At 43.1% G+C, this 19009-nt stretch overlaps 1 protein-coding gene across 1 annotated transcript; it reads left to right on the plus strand.

Annotated features, from left to right (window-relative positions):
• LOC307071120 (adhesion G protein-coupled receptor E5-like) lies at positions 1-18807 on the plus strand (the record flags this gene model as incomplete). Its single annotated transcript, XM_079730022.1, has 20 exons — positions 1-31; positions 2659-2715; positions 2957-3091; positions 5680-5808; positions 5934-6077; positions 8929-9081; positions 9283-9414; positions 9521-9664; positions 11750-11796; positions 12003-12113; positions 12249-12405; positions 12581-12700; positions 12864-13063; positions 13193-13396; positions 13766-13960; positions 15991-16208; positions 17641-17799; positions 18150-18318; positions 18414-18488; positions 18676-18807. The coding sequence occupies 20 exons, from the start codon at positions 1-3 to the stop codon at positions 18715-18717; spliced, it is 2622 nt and encodes an 873-aa protein (XP_079586148.1). The 3' UTR covers positions 18718-18807.
• Between the last annotated feature and the right edge of the window lie 202 nt (positions 18808-19009).

Here is a 19009-nt window from a genome sequence, read left to right on the forward strand (position 1 = left end):
ATGGCGGGGAAAATCCTCCTCCTAATACTGGGTGAGTCTAGGTGTGTGTGTGTGTGTGTGTGTGTGTGTGTGTGTGTGTGTGTATTAGGGTGAGAGAGAGGGAGTGAGCGACACGCATACACACTTGTGTATGAGCAAGTTATAGGGGGTAGAGGGTATTTCACTACCTGATTTGAAGCGTTCGGCTGAACGTACCTGTCGTGGAAATGTCAATCATAACTATAATATACAATTATATACAAATTATATTAACCTTGTTTATATAATTACTATTAACATTAAAAGGAATTGCATACATTCTCCCTGCATCCCTTCCTCTCTCTAACTGAGAGAGGTTAATATAGTTCACATTTGCATTTGCATTGGAGCCACTAGCCCGATCGACTGACTTCTTTGTTACGTAGATTCCTTTAAACTTCTTGCAGCCTTGCTTGCTGACTTGCAGACATGTCAATTTATCCCATAGTGCATTGCGGTTAACTTGGCCTCTCCCGCCAATCCTAATCTCTCCACTATGGTCATTCCTTCTTACCTTTGTTACCTGTGTATTCCCTATCTGCAATGCAAACGTTTCCCAATAAGAATCTTGTTCACCCATTGTCTCACTGAATGTATCTTTTGTAACTTTGCTGCCTGTACTTTCCCATGATCATGCTCTAATATTAAATCAAATATTTCGCTGGCCGGCGTGTCCTAAAAATAAGTTACTCTTTATCAGTACCAAAATACAACACTTTGCTTGACAATGTGCAAGGAAAGATATCGATTATACATTGAATTATAATGCAATGAGGAAATTCAGAGTTTCAAAAATCTACAGCTCCTAAAATGTTTACAAAATGATTTAGCATCCAATATTTAAATGAATCAAATATGACAAAATAAATACACGATATACTCTGGTCCAGTTCACCTCTATGTATTTGGGGTCTGGTTGAGATAAGGGCTGTTTTGAAATCAAGAACTCACACACAATCGCCATCGAATCTGTCCTGATCTCCTAGAGACGGGGTAGACGTAGAGATTGAGAGAGCCAGTGGGTAGCTTTATATTAAGGTCCTTGTAATAAGCCTTTGTTAATATCTAATAAGACCTTAATATATGCTTATTAACATTAATTTGTGTTAATAAGACTATCAAAAAGTGTTAATAATAACTAGTGCTTTCAGTTTAACACGTTAACGGCGTAAACGCAAACCAATTTTAACAGCGTTAATTTTTTTATCGCGCGATTAACGCTCTTTTGGCTTGGCAAACGTTGTAGTTTTTTCACCTGCTGTCTAGCAACAACTAGTCACGTTAGAAAAATGACAACACCATACCGGATCTAGCTACACCGGAAACAAAACAACAAGCACGCCGCACAAACTTGTTGGGGCAAGTGCTTCTAAAACTTTTAGAAGCACTTATAAGAAACTTGTTAACTATTTAATGATTGCTTAATAACATTAATAATGGTCTTATGAGTTTCTTATAGTTGTTAAACACCTCATCAAGCATATGTGTCACGCCATCATCCACTTGCATAAACAGAACTTCCTGTTTAAAATTACCTTCAAAATAAAAGCCTTTTAAGGATTTATTATATGAGGCGCAAAACAGATCAAACTCGCTCGACAAGTGCAAACTTATTAACCTTTATAAGCATTGTTCCCGCTTTAGATCCCGTACCTGCAAAATGCTTAGTTAGCAGTTTAATAAAGGATTTATTAACCTTAATAAGCATAAAAAATGCTTAGTAAAGGCTTAACAATGACATAATAGGTAAGTTAGTAAGACTCAATGAATGGGTTTGTAATGCTTTTATTAACAACTAAGAAACTCATAAGACTATTATTAATGTTATTAAGCAATCAATAAATAGTTTCTTATACATGCTTATAAAAGTCGTATAATCTCACAATAAACATGTTTATTATGTTATTATTAACACTTATTAACACTAATTAATGTTGATAAGCACATAATAAGTGTCTTATTACCTATTAACAAAGGCTTAATACAAGGACCTTAATATGAAGCGTTACCAGCCAGGGATTATGAGAGAGCAATGCTGACCGACACGGCCAGACATTAAAGCTCTCAGCCAAGCGCTGTAAAAGCCATGGATGTTTTCTCTGGTCGTCTACAAACCCCTGCCCCACCGCAACAAGACCCCACTGTAGCCCATTGAGTTGTGATCACAGCCAATCTGACTCACAGTTAAATACAGCGTCTGCTGCCCACTCACTCAGTGTATTGTTGAGCTGCAACAGTATTATCAGTGAATGTAGACAGCGGTATGCATGAGAGGGTTCTAGAATACGCTGGGATGGAGTACAAACAGTATTTATGATTCAAGTGGAAATATGGAAGACATTGAGTAGGAACACAATCTGGTGACAAATGACACAAAAAAGAAAGAAATAACACAACATCCCTCTGCAGGTTGTGTGCTTCCTGCAGAGGGATAAGATAAACGGGAGATGGGGGAAGTGGTGCATGGATGTTTCTAGACTGTAAATAACATCCTTTTTTTTTTGTAAAAGAATGAGACTCCAACTCAAATGTCAGACCACTGAAGATTGTTTCTTTGGCTTGGGTCATGGCTGCCTGACTTATAGAATAGAAGCAGAACGTTTTTGAAATTAACTCTCTCTCTCCCTCTCTCCTCCACAGAGTTACTGTTTATGCTCAAGGGTTCCTATTCTTTCTGCCGAGTAGTTGATGCCCCCGGTAACTATGTCATCCTCCTCTGTTGTTTTAAATGGGTAGCATAGGTGTGCGACTCCCAGCTAAATAGTTCTGGGATTTACACCTAACCCTAACAGCTTGCCTTGTGTGGATGACTCCTCCATCTGTGTGAATGTGTTTATGAATGGTTGTAAGTCGCTTTGGAAATAAATGTCTACTCTGCCCATTGATGTCATGATTCTGAAAAGTACCTCCAACTTAATGAATCAATATGTGTGCACAGTGACAAAAGAAGAGTGTGAACAGAACACATTCGGTATATGTGGACACCACGCAAAGTGCTTCACCAGTCTGATGGGTTTCTGCTGCAAGTGTCTGCCTGGGTTCAACTGGTTGAACATCAACGAACCGTGTTTGGGTACGTTCCTGTTCCTGTTTGGGTACATTCTTGTGAGAACAAATTATGACCATTGCGAGGACCCAGTGCTTACAAGCCCGATTCTCCGGAGGTATGTGTGTGTGTATAGAGTGGCGTAGTCCCGCATTTCAACCCAGTCTCACGGAAATACGTGACACTGTCAAGTCATTTAATCTATTCATTCGTGATCTGGGACACGTAATTTTAATTTTTTCGTGCCAAAAAGTACAAATTTCTAACAATATGACAGCTTTTGGCCACCCGTTTCTAATTTCACCTTTGATTCTGAAAAATTGTGACAATTCACAGATAAATTTAATGCAGGTGCGCTGCTCTGTAAGCAAACCGCGACGGAAAAAAAAAGGTAGCTGCTTCATCTCTTCTTTTTAGAACAAGTTTGAAATTTGTGCTTTGGGCACAATAAAAAAATTACGTGTCCCAGATCACGAATGAATAGATTAAATGACGTGACAGTGTCACGTATTTCCGTGAGACTGGGTTGCGTATTTCTATTTCCGGTAGGCTACATGGGTCCTCATAATGAATTTCTGATGCATGTATGTCAATGGCGACAAGAAAATTGTTTTCTGGTCCCGTTTGAATTGTGCCATGAATTTCACATGAGTTGTTTGTGGTTCTTAAAGGTACTTTTCATGCCAAGATAACGACAATTTATCGCAAAGAAGATTGATAAGGTTAGGTTTTGTGTGAGGCCGCTTTGTGAACTACAGCTCTTTGGTGCTCTCGACGCAAATGATATACGTAACAATCCGTACTTGGAACTCTGGTACAGACATGACAATCTCTCTGCTCCACTTCACCGCTTTTTTCCGAGGGGAGGATAACAGCATTGAAAGAGGTGAAAACCATTATAAGTCGGGGCATGTGGAGAGTTTCAGTTATGCCGATGGGGATATATTACGCCAGTCGCAGGGAGCGACTGGCTCCCTGCCGCCTTCAAAACGCTCTGAGGTTCGGAAGCTCTTACATGTTTTCACGTAAACCTTCCCTTCTTCTGAAATAAGAGCGTTAAGGAGTTCGGAGGCTATGACGTAAAACCGGAAAAACAGTTTGAGACTAGACTTGATAACAACTACAAGTATGGATGCCGGGGGGGACCTCTTTGCGCTTTTTTTCTGAATCAGATGAAGCAGTTATTAGAACTGCTTGCGATGACTGAACATGAGCGAGAATTGATCAGTTGATGTTTATAATTGTAAGTTATAATGTATCTGTCATGAATCCTTACTAGTTGTTCATTAAGTCACGGAATCATGCTACTGAGTTGACTGTTTAATATTCGGCTCAAAGTCATACGTGGACATTGCATCTCAACGTACTGCACGACATAACACGTGACTCTAAAGGTCCAAAACCTTTGAACTACACATACGAGAGGCTGTAGAGCTCTCTAGTGGCCAACATAGAAACAGCCAAATCAACTCACATCACATCTCCTTGTTCGCTAGTGATTCTGCGCATGTTCATGACAACACTATTGATCCGCAATGTAGTATTGGTTTAAAATACACATAATGTACCCCTGTAATCTCCAAAAAAGAAGTTATAATACAGTATCAGAGTCTGTCGAATCACTTCGGACCAATGCGTTCCGTTTGTGTAACATAGAACCGTCGGCATAGTGGTATGTCGATCTAATGGGAAATATTTTGGAACATTGAAATGTCGGAACAATGACGTGTTGAAATTTACGGCATGGCACCGCAGAAATTGGCACAACACCGGCCAATGCCGCGGGCTGATGTGACATGTCGCATAGGGAAGTTATCACATTTCCGACGATTTTATCCCAGAATGCATTATGTTATGCGAGGCAACGCAACGCATGCTTGATCGGAAACACGCCTATTATGTTTTCTCTACAGCTAAATGGTCAAACTCTTGACGTGAAAATTTATCATGTAAATCCACAAACAACATGTTTAATACAGGGCATATTAAGACTGGGACCGGAAAATAATTACTTACTCTCCATTGAATTAATAATACATTTTTCTTAATATGCCTTGGATTACACATATGTTGTTTGTGGATTTAAATGATTGAAAAACATTTTTCATGCAAAGAAAACTAAAAAATTTCGCGAAGAAGTTTGATAATGTCAGGTTTAGTGTGAGGCCGCTTTGTGAACTACAGCTCGTAGCTTCTCTTGACGCGAAAGATAGACGTCACCACCCACACTTGGAACTCCCCAACGCCGATGGGGAGATTGTCGGCCTTGTCCACGCCAGTCGCAGGGAGCGTGACGTCACATACGAGACATGTAGTCTTTTTCATTGTATTTTCTCTACAGCCTTTAATTGAACAATTACCCAATAAATGGTCAAATTCTTGAAATTAAAAATGATCATTTAAATCCACAAACAACATATGTGTAATCCGGGGCATATCAAGACTGGGACCAGAAAACTTTCTCTCCATTGAAACCCATTCATATTTTACGATCTCATAGGTCCCATGGGCTCTACCGGAAAGGGCATGACTAAGTCACTCTATACTGCCATCTTGTGTGGGCCAATAACATTCCTCTATGTCCTTGTGTGTGGTCCCTCCCCATGGTGTGAAAGACAACAATGAGTGCTCCAGGGACAACATCTGCGGTTCCAATGCCTACTGCAACAACACCATTGGAAGCTACACCTGTACCTGTCGCTCAGGGTATACGAAGCAGAATTCTATAAGTCGCACCTGCATTGGTGAGACATTTGTTTGTGTGGAAGTTGTTTCTGTTTTTTTCTGTCACAACTGTAAATGTTTCTCAACCATATCCAGTATAATGAGTCTTCCTCCACTGCGTTTCAACCTCTCAACTTCCCACTAGACATTGACGAATGTGAGGATGGTGCAAAGCCAAATGAAGGTGTTTGTGGCATTAACGGCACTTGTAGAAATACCAACGGGAGCTTCTGGTGTGAGTGTCCAACCGGCTTCACTAACTATGGCAACGAAAGGACTCCATGTTCGGGTAATGCACCTACACCATTTTGTGAAAAGTAGCAGTATGAACATTTATCAATAACAGCCTCTTCTGTCTTGAGTTGTAGTTCTAGCTATCAATAGCAAAAGCTATTGTTGCCTGAGATCTTTCCACAGTGGCAGGGAGAAAGTGGACCAGACTAAAGTGATTTATAGTGGAAAACTTCCTGGATGGATTGAGTCGTTTTGTTCTTGAGGAATTTTCTAGTTCAGAAATATTTCATGGAGTAAATAGCTGCAGTAGAAAACAATGCAATTGACTACATTGACTTGGGGCTTGAGTTGGGGCTGAGAGTTTTGCTGGTATCTGGTCTCGTACAACAACATTTAAGGCCAAAGTATACTACCCCTACTCCCTAATCCATAATCCGACTCCGTAACTATGTAGACCCCTCGAGCATTCGAAGTTCTCCGTCGGCATGTCGGATACGCAATGCAATTCGCCGCCCGATCGATCTTATATGTTGACTCCAAACCATGTAAATAGTGTTGTAAAGGGTTAGGGTTAGGGAAACTCCTCTTAACATGAACACGCGTTCACTGCACTCAGAACGTTTGTAGGATTGTAACTGTCTACTGACACGGTGCTGAAATGGGCTCCGTAGGAGAGGGAGATGCAGAAATGTCGCCAGAAAATGGGGTTGAAAAGAGTTAAAATATCTCCCCATCAAGGTCAACAGCAGAATAGCCTATGAAAAGAATAGACTGCAATAATATGAATGCTAAAGATATTAAAACGCAATTGATTAGGCCTAGGCCGATATCAGTCCTAATCCTGAATGCCCTGTGTGTACATTTTTCACGGCATTTTCCCCCCTGAAATAATTCCATAATACAAAAATCAAAAATATCTTGTGTGACTACATTTATCTTAATGTGCTGATTTCTGAAACATGCTTTGCGCAGCAAAGAGAGCCGACTGTATCAGATTCCGATTTCATTGATTGGCGTGCACTCTCTAGTCTAGAATATTTGTAAACATTAAAAATGCAACGTTCCATTCATTCATTATCATTGAAACGCAGAGTCTAGGCATTGACACACGGCTATTGCTGACCCGATTAGGAGAGCTTGGTCTAGATCCTGCCCATATTGTTGGGCAGGATGATGTAGGTTATAGCCAATGACGGATTACCGCATGGGCAAAGTGGGCACATGTCCAGGGCCCTGGCCAATGGGGGGGCCCTTGATATATATATATATGTATTATTTTTTTATTTAAAGAAATTCAAAATTCATTCTTTGGTCATAAAAGGATTTAAATGTTTTTGATTTGCAAAATAAATACATCACATTTATAAAAAAAAAGAATTACGTGACGGAAAGTTAATGTCGTAGTGCTTGGTCAACGGTCGATTTCACAGTGAAAATGGAGAAACGTGAGCTAAGCGGGTTGGCATAGCGTAAAAGAAAGAAAAAGACACTAAAGTACTGCCCTGGTACAACAAATACCGTCCATCTCAACATTTTGACTCGTTAATTTGTTAAAGGAAGTCAGTATGTGCTTTTAAAGTCATGAAATTAACCTGACAGATTCCATGTTCTGCCGTTAAGATGAGCAGCTGGCACTATTCTCTCTCTCTCTCTCTCTCTCTCTCTCTCTCTCTCTCTCTCTCTCTCTCTCTCTCTCTCTCTCTCTCTCTCTCTCTCTCTCTCTCTCTCTCTCTCTCTCTCTCTCTCTCTCTCTCTCTCTCTCTCTCTCTCTCTCCTGGCTGCGCGCTGCACTATAATGTGTGTGATTGTGGATTGCATGAGTTATAATATGCGACCAAATTCGGTGTGGTAGAGCGTGTATTTGCGTGTTGGTAGGGGTCCATGGCTGGTTTGTGTCCAGGGCCCGTGGTCATGGCTTTTTTTGGTTCACTGGAGAAGGCGGGGCTGCGCACGGAGTCTAGACCTCTTTAGAATAATTTGTATTATTGCAAACTCCCGAATGTTTTAATTTTTTTATGAATGAAGACACCCGCATGCAATAATGAGTTCACGTCTGAGTGTAGACTACAAACGCGATTAACTATGGTCAGGGATGTTCGTCACTGTCTATACACGGTCCAATAAATAGTGAACTACATCACAGCCTCACCGAAGCGCCTACAGTGCTTAATGCAAACAATTGCAACAAAAAACGCCAATATGAGGACATTTTAACCACGATGGTTAAATTAAAATCAGAGGGAGACAGCAAGTGCAGCTCGAAAGCGACCTCCCACACAAGAGCAATGGAATCATTTGATTTTATTATATGCCTTGTGACGTGGCGTTTGATCGGTACATTTCGGCTGCGCATGTATTTTTAGAATTTTAAATTGCTGCAATAAATTATGTTGTTGTTGACTTCTAACATGTCTCTATCTTTGCCGTTTAAATCGAACAGTTGTCTATGAGTAATATATCGATGGGAACCACTGTTTTTGGTTGCGAAATTGCGCCAGCTGGGCATTCGGTGGATCCATCTGCTCACTGGTATTCACTGGATTACTCAAAGATTTGACCACACACTCGCGCTCTTGAATCTTGCGGTTTACCTCACTCTCACATGATCACAGGCATGTGTTTAGGTTGGTATCATGTCCAAGATGTTCTGCTTTTAGACACATGTGTCTACACCTAACCCTAACAGCTCGCCTTGTGTGGATGACTCCTCCATCGGTGTGTGACTGTGTGTATGAATGGTTGTAAGTTGCTTTGGAAATAAATGTCTGCTAAATGTAAAATGTAATGTCAATTCTCTGGGTTTGATCCCCAATATCCCTGAAGGCATCCATTAGAAAGATACCTGCCCATTGATGTCATGATTTTGAAAAGTACCTCCAACCTAATGACTCAATATGTGTGCACAGTGACAGAAGAAGACGAGTGTGAACAGAATGTCGGTATATGTGGAAACCACGCCATGTGCATCAACACTCTGGGGAGTTTCTGCTGCAAGTGTATGCCCGGGTACAAGGAGTCGAAAAATAGGCCCGAGTTCACCTACGACGGGCAGTGTTTGGGTACGTTCCTGTTCACTTTGTTGCAGGATGTGTTTTTTCGCATCTTGTGAGGACAAATAATGACCAACTTGAGGACCCTGTGCTTACAAGCCAGAGTCTCTGGAGGTCTGCCTATGTGTGTTTTGCATATACTGCCATCTTGTGTGGGCCAATAACATTCCTATATGTCCTTTTGTGTGGTCCCTCCCCATGGTGTGACAGACATCAACGAGTGCTTGGACACTAATAACATCTGTGGTCTCAATGCCAACTGCAACAACACCATTGGAAACTACACCTGTACCTGTCACTCAGGGTATATGAAGCAGGATGCTACGAGTCAAACGTGCATTGGTGAGACATTTGTTTGTGTGGATGTTGTTGTCAACTGTAACTGTTTCTCAACCATATCCAGTAAAATTAGTCTTTCTCCACTGTGTTTCAACCCTCTTCCTACCAGACATTGACGAATGTGAGGATGGTGCAAAGCCAAATGAAGGCGTTTGTGGCATTAACGGCACTTGTATAAATTCCAAAGGGAGCTTCTTGTGTGAGTGTCCAACCGGCTTCACTAACTATGGCAACGAAAGGACTCCATGTTCGGGTAATGCCCTTAAACCATTTTGTACAGAGTAGCAGTATGAACATTATATCATTATCAGCCTCTTCTGTCTTGAGTTGTAATTCTAGCTATCAATAGCAACATCTATTGTTGCCTGTGGCGGGAGAAGGTGGGCCAGACTAAAGCGATTTTTTTGTTTTATTATTATTATATTTGAGGAATTTTCTAGTTCAGAATGATTTTCATGGAGTAAATAGCTGCAGTAGAAAACGTTGCAATACCTACATTAACCACATGTTTGGTTTATTATTTTTTTTAGAAAAAGTTGGGGCTGAGAGCTTTGCTGATATGTCTCGTGCAACAACATTTAGTGTCGCTATAGACATAGTTGTAATGATGTGTGCATAATACACTGTTCATGGAGTGTGTGTTTTGACCAATAGCTCAGATGGATATCAGATCAAGACAGTATACTTGTTTCGAAGTGTTTGAAGTGAATGTTTGAGGAGGTGTTTCTTCGGTCTCTTAGTCCCAGAACTACCATCTGCACACTGATATCTCCCTGGTTATTAGTTCTTCTTAACAAAGAAGCTGGCTTGATGAAATGGACACACGGACACACGGACACACACGGACACACACACACACACACACACACACACACACACACACGCGCGCAAAGGGCCCTATCTTACATCCGGCGCAATTGACTTAATCACTGGCGCATGTGTCGTTGCTAGTTTGCAACTGGCGCAGAGCGTTCTTTTCCCTCCTGCGCCACGCGTCGGTATATTAGGGAATGATCTTGCGCCCCAAGGGGCGGTTCGGCGAAAGGAGGAGGCGTGTTCTGGCGCAAACGTTCCCTGGTGCTATTTTGCAGTTTCAGAAACCACTTGCGGCACAAACCAGGAAATACCTGGTTTAAAGTCAGTGGCGCGTTGTTCAGATGCTATTTTAAGGGTGCATGCAAAATGTTGCTTGTGCACCTCGCGCATACACTTTGCTTCTCTCATCTACCTAGCCACACATTCTTGGTAAATTATTTGGGAAAGAACAGCTGATACAGCGTTAATAAGTTGTACTTTTAAATCAATGCATCTGCAAACACCGTACAGCAAACACATATTTTCTTGACACAGACATCGTATACATGCCCATAACTTTTAGGATTGAAGAGTTTGATCTTGAGAAAACATTGTTTTACCGCGAGTGAGTGTTAAAAAGAATGAATGAATGCGGGTGTGCGTGTGTGTATGTGTAAAATAATTAATGAATGCGGGCGGCGTGTGTGCGTCCATCTGTTTAAACACACGCAAACTAAACACGTAACGCATAATACAGTCCATGGCAATGTAAATCAACGGGGGGACACATGCATATTAGGAACACAAGTCAATAACGATAATGCATACAATACTGATAAGAAACAATGTTTACAATGTATTGCGTATATCATTACATTTATTTGAGGACACAGTATTTCTGAAGCTGTGGAAGAAAACCTTATTCCATGTGTGAATTAGGCCATATTATTTGACCATAAACTGAGCCATTTGAAGTTTGAAATTCATGTGCATCTGTCTCATCGGAGACTGCAGACGCGCTGTCAAAATATCAACTCGTCAGATTCAAATGCGCTCATCGCTCTTAAAGGGGATGGGAGCTGGCACTCTCATTGGTTTATTGCATGTTACGCCCAAACCACACCTACGGGTAATTAGGCTACTTCAGACCAACTCTTTTCAGAGTTTTCACTCTTTTTCACTCTTTTGTCATTTTTGCGCCGGTAAACTAGCGACATCGCCATAGAACCGCCCACAAAGCTACTTGCGCTTGGCGCTTATCACTTGCGTTTCAGACCATTAAAATAGGGCCCAAACACTCCACACCAGACACACCTCTTGAATCTTGCGGTTGGAAACTTAAGTTAAGACTTCTGTTTAGACTCTATTGAGTTTTGTTTTTTGCGGTTTCATAACAAAACTCGGTTGAAACAGGGTTGTCAGGTCGGTCATTTATTTTTAAAATAAATTCATGACCTCACTCTCACATGATCACAGGCATGTGTTTAGGTGGGTGCCATGTCCCGGATGTTCTGCTTTTAGACACGTGTGTTTTCTGTTCTAGAGCTGAAATGTGACCAGTTCGAGGGTCCCGTAGCAGCGTCATCGCAGGTGATTATAACGTGCTTGCTTTATGAGGGTGCTCATAATGCATTTGCATGCTAACTGAAGTGGTATGGGTGCATTTTCAGTGTTGTCTTGCCACAACCCAGAGCTGCATCACTATGTCATTACTCTGTTGGCACAGTATTTTTAGAAGTATTTTTAAAGCGGGTATTTCTAAAGCCTTCTCTCTGGGGGTCTCTCGTTCTCTCCAGCCCCAAGGAGGTCTGGCAGAAATCTTGGCCCAAATGAAGAGTAGCTGTTTAGCGCTGGCCCGACCGGACCCGTATGGGAACAAGACCACTGGACCCACGGTGCTCCTCAATGTAAGAACTACAGAGAGGCAGTGCATGGGTAGGCACACACACATAAACATATACGCACATACACACGAACACACACACACAGTGGTGCTGCTCTCCTGAATCCCGTGTCCCCTCTGTCCTGCTGCGACATGGCAGAGCCTCTTCGACCTGACAGCGGACGTCCTGTCCAGCAACAATACGGGCGACAGTGTGGCGGCCGTGAGCAGCCTGCTCAGCACAGTGGAGGACTCCATCAAACTCATCGGCCCCCAACTCACTGAGAACCAAACCAGCTTGAACACAAGCCAGACAGGTGACTGCACGCACACACAGACACCACGATTATGTACTCCTCATCATTGCTTACAACCCCTAATCCTCTTCCCCTTCAATGAGAGACACTTCACAATAAACTCAATCAATGTGATGTGCAGAGCCATGCCACTGCGTATGTCCTTTAGCAACGAGTCCTATTTGTTTGTTTGTAGAGACGAAGATCACGGTGTGGAAGAAGACGACTCCCCCGAGCGGGCCGGTGCGCCTGACCAACACCAACGCCAGCCTGGAGGCGGACTGGAGCACGGCCATCGGGAACAGAAACTACCCTGGTAGACAAAAACGACTCGGCTAACACTCTGTTCTGTCTCTTTTCTCTCCTCCTCTCTTCCTCTCCTCTCCCTTCCTCTCTCCTCTGTTCAGTCTCTCATCTCAGCCAAAAGCCTCCACTCCTGCTGTGACTTGAGTTCATATCTCTTCACCCTGCGTCCGCAGGTTTTGCCCTCGCTGCTCTGGTGAGTTATAAGAACCTGGAGACTATGCTGAACCATTCCTTTGAGCAGATAACCTTACCCGAAAAGAACGACAGGAAGCCCAGCTACCAGCTGTTCTCCAAGGTGGTGTCGGCGTTGGTCTCCAACCCTGACACACAGCACCTAGACCAGCCCGTCATTCTCACCCTACGACATCTGGAGGTAGGCACCAACCAAGACATCTCCTCAAATGCATGTATTTATTCAAAGGCCGGTTTTTAAAAGTTCAGAGGCAAATTAGTGTATGTGTTAGTTTGTGTATGTGTGTGTGTGTGTGTGTGCCATTGTCAGGAGATGAAGCAGTCCGCTGAGGTGAGCTACACCTGTGCCTACTGGAAGGCTGCGGGAGGCGGGCTGCAGGGGAAGGAGGAGGAGGAGGGCGGGGCCTGGTCCACCCGCGGCTGCACCCAGGTCTCCTCCAACGCCTCCCACACCGTCTGCAGCTGCACCCATCTCAGCAGCTTCGCCGTGCTCATGGCCCTCTACCCCGTCAACGTGAGGAACCCGGGACCGACCAATCACAATCACACAAACACACTCACGCACACCCACAACGATTTAATCTAGTCTAATCTAATCTAGCATACTCTTGTCTAGTTTAATCTAACAGTATCTAGTCTTGTCTATGGTCTATCCTAGTTTTGTCTAATTTAATCAAATCTTATTTCCTCTAGTCTAGTTTAATCTAATATAATTTAGTCTATGTTCTATGTTCTAGTCTAGTTTTGTCTAATCTAATCCAATCCAATCTAGGGTTTTATAATCTGAGCTAATCCGAATGGATCCAATCTGATGCAATCTCATTTTATTGGGTCTAGTCTAATCTAATCTGGTCTAATGGGCTCTGATCTCTTCCCCTCTCAGCACACCTTTGGCCTCATGCTGCTGACCAAGCTGTGCCTGGTCGTCTCCCTGCTATGTCTGGTCCTGTGCATCCTCACCTTCATGTTCTGCCGCTCCATCAAGGGCACCCGCAACACCATCAACCTCCACCTCTGCATCTGCCTCTTCCTGGCCGACCTCGTCTTCCTCGCAGGCGTCTCAAAGACCCAACCCCAGGTGTGCACCTTTATTGGGAAAATAAAATGACGGATAGATCGTCTTTCACAATGACAGATTACCGCATGGGCAAAGTGGGCACATTTCCAGGGCCCAGGCCAATGGGGTTGGCCTTGAGATATATATATATATATCATTTAAAAAAATTGAAATGGCCAAGATTTTGGTCATGAAAGGATTTCACATTTAAAAAAAAAAAAAAAGGTGACGTGACGTCAATGTCGTAATGCTTGGTCAACGGTCAATTTCACAGTGAAAATGGAGAAATGTGTGCTAAGCGGGTCGGCATAGCGTAAAAGAAAGAATAAGACACTAAAGTACTGCCCTGGTACAACAAATACCGTCCATCTCAACATTTTTTTTACAAAAAACAAGAACAAGGTGACGGTAATGCAGCTGCGCAATGCATTATAATGTGTGTGAATGTGGATTGCATGAGTTATAATATGTGACCAAATTCGGTGTGCTAGAGCGTATATTTGCGTGTTGGTAGGGGTCCATGGCTGGTTTGTGTCCAGGGCCCGTGGTCGTGTTAATCCTTCCTTGGTCATTCACTCTCCTCCACCAGGAAGTTCCTTTTGAAGTCATAGGGCTGCATGTTTCAACCCAGTACACATACAGGACATAACCACCCACACTTAGAGACTGAGTACATACTGTAGGGGCCAAAATGTATTTATTCAGTCTGTTTTGTTTATTGGTTTATTTTGATAGGTTGCTCAGTCTGTTTTTGGTTCATGTCACTTCCGTTTGATTGACACATGGGTGGGGTTTAATCTACCTGGGCACCGGGATCGGCGGGGAGTTATGGACGAAGGGGCTTAATGGCGCTCCTGGTATTTTCTGTTTACTGTCGCCGTCTTCGTTGTTAACATCTTCGTGCATTATATTTGATTTATTTGATTTAATGACCATCAAGTTTCCATTCATCAGTTTTTAGTCTATCTTTTCAGTAAACTGCAATGGTCTCCTTACAGGTCTCCCAAAAAAAACCTCTAAGGAAACTACAGCTTGTTCAGAATGCTGCTGCTATAGTTCTAACAAAGACCAACAAATATCTAAGAAAGACCAAAAAACATATAACACCAATTCTAAAATCGGTACATTGGCTTCCTGTAGGTCAGAAAATTGATTTTAAAGTCATGTTGCTAACTTTTAAAGCCCTACATGGTTAAGGGCCAAAATATTTAACTAATATGCTTCCACTACATAAGCCTTCTAGACCACCAAGATCTGAGACCAATCTGTTAATTATCCCCAGAGTAAACACGAAATATGGGAAAGTAGGATTTAGTTACTATGCAACAAATAGCTGGAATAAACTCCCTGAGGATTTAAGACTTGCCCCAACTCTGACCACTTTTAATACAAGACTGTAGACTTTAAGGTTTGCTTTAGCTTTCTGCTAAATCTTAAATACATTGCACTTTCTAAAATGCCTTTATTTTCTTTTTTATTACTAAAATGCTTTTTCAACTTTGCCTTTATTTTCTATTTTTACCAGAGAGATACATGATCTGATACCAGAGAGACTGTTGAAAGGATAAGGGTTTGAGACCCAAGTTCTGTCTGGGTTAGACTCTGAGTTGGAGTCCCAGAGAAAGGACCAAGTTCCTTTAGCTCGGGTTGGAGTCCCGACGTGGGTACCAGAGAGACTGTTGATCTCATCTTATATAATGCGCTTTTTTAGATTCCACATTGCACTTTCTAAAATGCTTTTTTAACTTTGCCTTTATTTATCTATTTTACTCTTTTTTTCTTTTACTTATTTTATTGTATGACAATGTTTCTATGTGAAGCACTTTGATTCTGCCTTGTGTATTAAAAGTACTATATAAATAAAGTTGCCTTGCCTTGCCTTGCTTAAAGTATACTTTCAACCGATACTCACCTCTGGACTTGGGTTTGTTTTGAACGACGCGTAACTGCATGGAGCCCACGTAAGCCTCGTAGCGGCCTTTATTGGAGAGCTGTCGCTACAGCTACTGTATGGGTTTAGACTCTCCTCTGACGCGTTGCTTTCACCCCAGGTTGGATGTCGGTTGGTGGCCGGCCTGCTCCACTTCTTCTTCCTGGCGGCGTTCAGCTGGATGCTGCTGGAGGGCGTGCACCTGTACCGCATGTTGGTGCTGGTGTTCAACACCACCATCCGACCGCGCTACCTATACACCGTGGGCTACGGGACGCCCCTCGTCATCATCATCATCTCGGTCATCAGCAGACCCACGGGATACGGAACTGACCAATAGTATGTAAGGTTTGTGTTTGTATGTATGTTCCTGCATGTAGGCGTGTGTGTATGTGTGTGTGTGTGTGTGTCGGGTGGTCTGTGGGTGTGTTTATCTGTGTGTGTGTGTGTGTGTGTGTGTGTGTGTGTGTGTGTGTGTGTGTGTGTGTGTGTGTGTGTGTGTGCTTGTGTGGGTTTATCTTTGTGCGTGTGTTTGTCTGTGTTACGCCCCTCAAGACCCCAACTGGCCTTGCGGTGGCAGTGCAATGGTCTTTGGGTGGTGCACGGGCACAATCAAGTAAATTGTGCACACCTGCGAAGGTGTGCTTAAAAGCCATGCCTTCAGCGTCAAGCTACGTTTACATGATGACGGTCTGAACAGAAGACGCATTAGGTATGCATGTCAGGTGGCTAGGTGGTGCTGTGATACACCATCACACAACACCACCATGTCTGAGCGTATGTGTAGAATCTTCCTTCTTCCCTTATCTGCGCCGCGAAAACCGAAACATAATTACAGATCCTTCTCTGTTCAGTATTACTATCTGTACATATCCTGTACATTTCGTGGAAAGACTCCTGTGAGTTTATTAGAGCTGCCAGAGCAGCTTGACGGTCCGACGCATGGAAATAATACAACATGTTTATTTCCCTGTACTGGCGCTATATGTGATGTAAACGCGTACGCGACGTGAGCAGATCTGAGAAGAGTTTTGCGTCTTGGCAGTGTAGATGGAAACGCTACGGCTGAGCGTATTCAAGTTTTCCACTCTGAAGGGTGGTTTCAGAAGCCCTAAAAATGCCGTCACCGTCTAAACGAAAGGCACTTCCGATAAAATATTTTGTCGTTTTTACCCGCAAGCGTCCTCGTGTAAACGGGGCCTCAGAAGGGGGCTTACTTTCTCGTGACAACATGTGCTACTGTCAAGACGTCTAACATGTACAGTTATTTATGAAAGTAAAACTTTATTTTGGGATTTAAACTCTGTGGTCTGTCTCCACACTTTGTTGCGGCTTCCGAGCCAGTCGTAACAGTCTGTGTATGTGTGTGTATGTTCATGTTTGTTTGTGTGAGTGTTTTTCTATATGTTCTTGCATGTGGGTCTGTGTGTGTGTGAATGTGGGTGTTTGTGGGTAGGTGTGTGTGTGTGTGTGTGTGTGTGTGTGTGTGTGTGTGTGTGTGTGTGTGTGTGTGTGTGTGTGTGTGCGTGTCTGTGTGCACCACTGACAGTAAGTGACCATCTAAGCAAGACAAACAAGGGGAGCTCCGTGCTTTCCGTCTAAGTGACTGTTCCCATGCACTCTTGCGTAACTTTGTAAACACACCCGTGCGTGTGTGTGATATCCTGCTCTTTAGGCAAGTCCATGACTTTATGGAATTTGTTTGTGTGGCCGTGTGTGTGTGTTTGTGTTTCTATGTGAACGTGTGTGTGTGTGTGTGTCCCTCCCATAGCTGCTGGCTGTCGACGGAGCAGGGCCTCATCTGGAGCTTCTTCGCGCCGGTGTGTGTCGTCATTGGCCTCAACGTGTTCTTCTTCAGCATCACCATGTGGAAGCTGGCCCAGAAGTTCTCCAGCCTCAAAGTTGACCTCACCCACCTGCACAAAATACGGTCAGCCTCCACATGGATTCATTTATCTAATTGTGCGTGTGTGTAACAATACAGCTCTTTGTTTCTCATGCTCTTCTACAATGTGCAGAGTGCATTGTGTGTCCCTAGCCTGTGTTATTTGTCAGTCCACTGATGGAGGGAGGGAGAGAGAGAGAGAGAGAGGGGGGGAGGGAGGGAGCAAGCTCTGGATGGGGTCTTTCTATCCTGTTTTATAACTGGTTTGATCGTCTATCTGGGGTAATGTCCTTATTCTCTTTCTATCTTATCTCTCACTCCCCTTACAATGTCTGTTTGTTTGTTCTCTCTCTCTCTCTCTCTCTCTCTCTCTCTCTCTCTCTCTCTCTCGACAGAGCCTTTACTGTCGGGGCTATAGCTCAGCTGTGTGTGCTGGGCCTGATGTGGCTCTCTGGGGTCTTCCTGTTAAATGAGGGGGCCCTGGCGGCTGCATACATATTCACCATCCTCAACGGCCTACAGGGGGCGCTGATCTTCCTCCTGAACTGTCTGCTGTCAAAGCAGGTAGGACAAGGTGTTGGTGTGTGTGTGGGGGGGGGGGGTATTGATATTTCTTGTGTCAATGGCATTTGTTAATGGTGTTCTGCTTCCCCCTACAGGTGAGAGAAGAGTATGCCAAATTCTTTTCCTGTGTCCGCCAACAAACCAGTACAATCCGATACAGTCGGCCGCAGGTCAGAATGAGTTCACTACCGAGTCCATGGGCTGTTCGGTATCACTCCGTCCTGGTTCAGCCTTGTAAACGCTTCTTCGATCACCCTCTCTTAACTAGACTGTGTCTCTCAGGACTGGATAAAGAAAGATACAATTTGAGTGTCTAAAAATAATATAACCCTTTCTCTGTGTGATGAACCCCCCTAGGCGTCCCGGAGCAGTCCACACACAAGCAAATCAAACATATGAAGAATCCTCTTACACACGGCTCCTCCCCCTGCTCTGTCTGGGGTTTGATTTTTTTTTTTTGTTATTTTTCTTTTATAAAATGAAGTACTTTTACAACCAAAAACATTTGTTTGAATGTAGCTATGCAATCTCCATTCCATTTTTCTTCTTGTGGCTGTTAGGCCAAGGCCTATCATGTGAATGTGTTTGCTTTACTTTGCTATTGAGTGAAATAAAGAATATTTTCACCTTTTGCACACTTTGACTTCCATGGAATTAAGTTTTCTAATGTTTGAACGATCCAATTCAATGT

Source organism: Pollachius pollachius (genome assembly GCF_949987615.1).
Source record: "Pollachius pollachius genome assembly, chromosome: 2".
NCBI classification, from domain to species: Eukaryota; Metazoa; Chordata; class Actinopteri; order Gadiformes; family Gadidae; genus Pollachius; species Pollachius pollachius.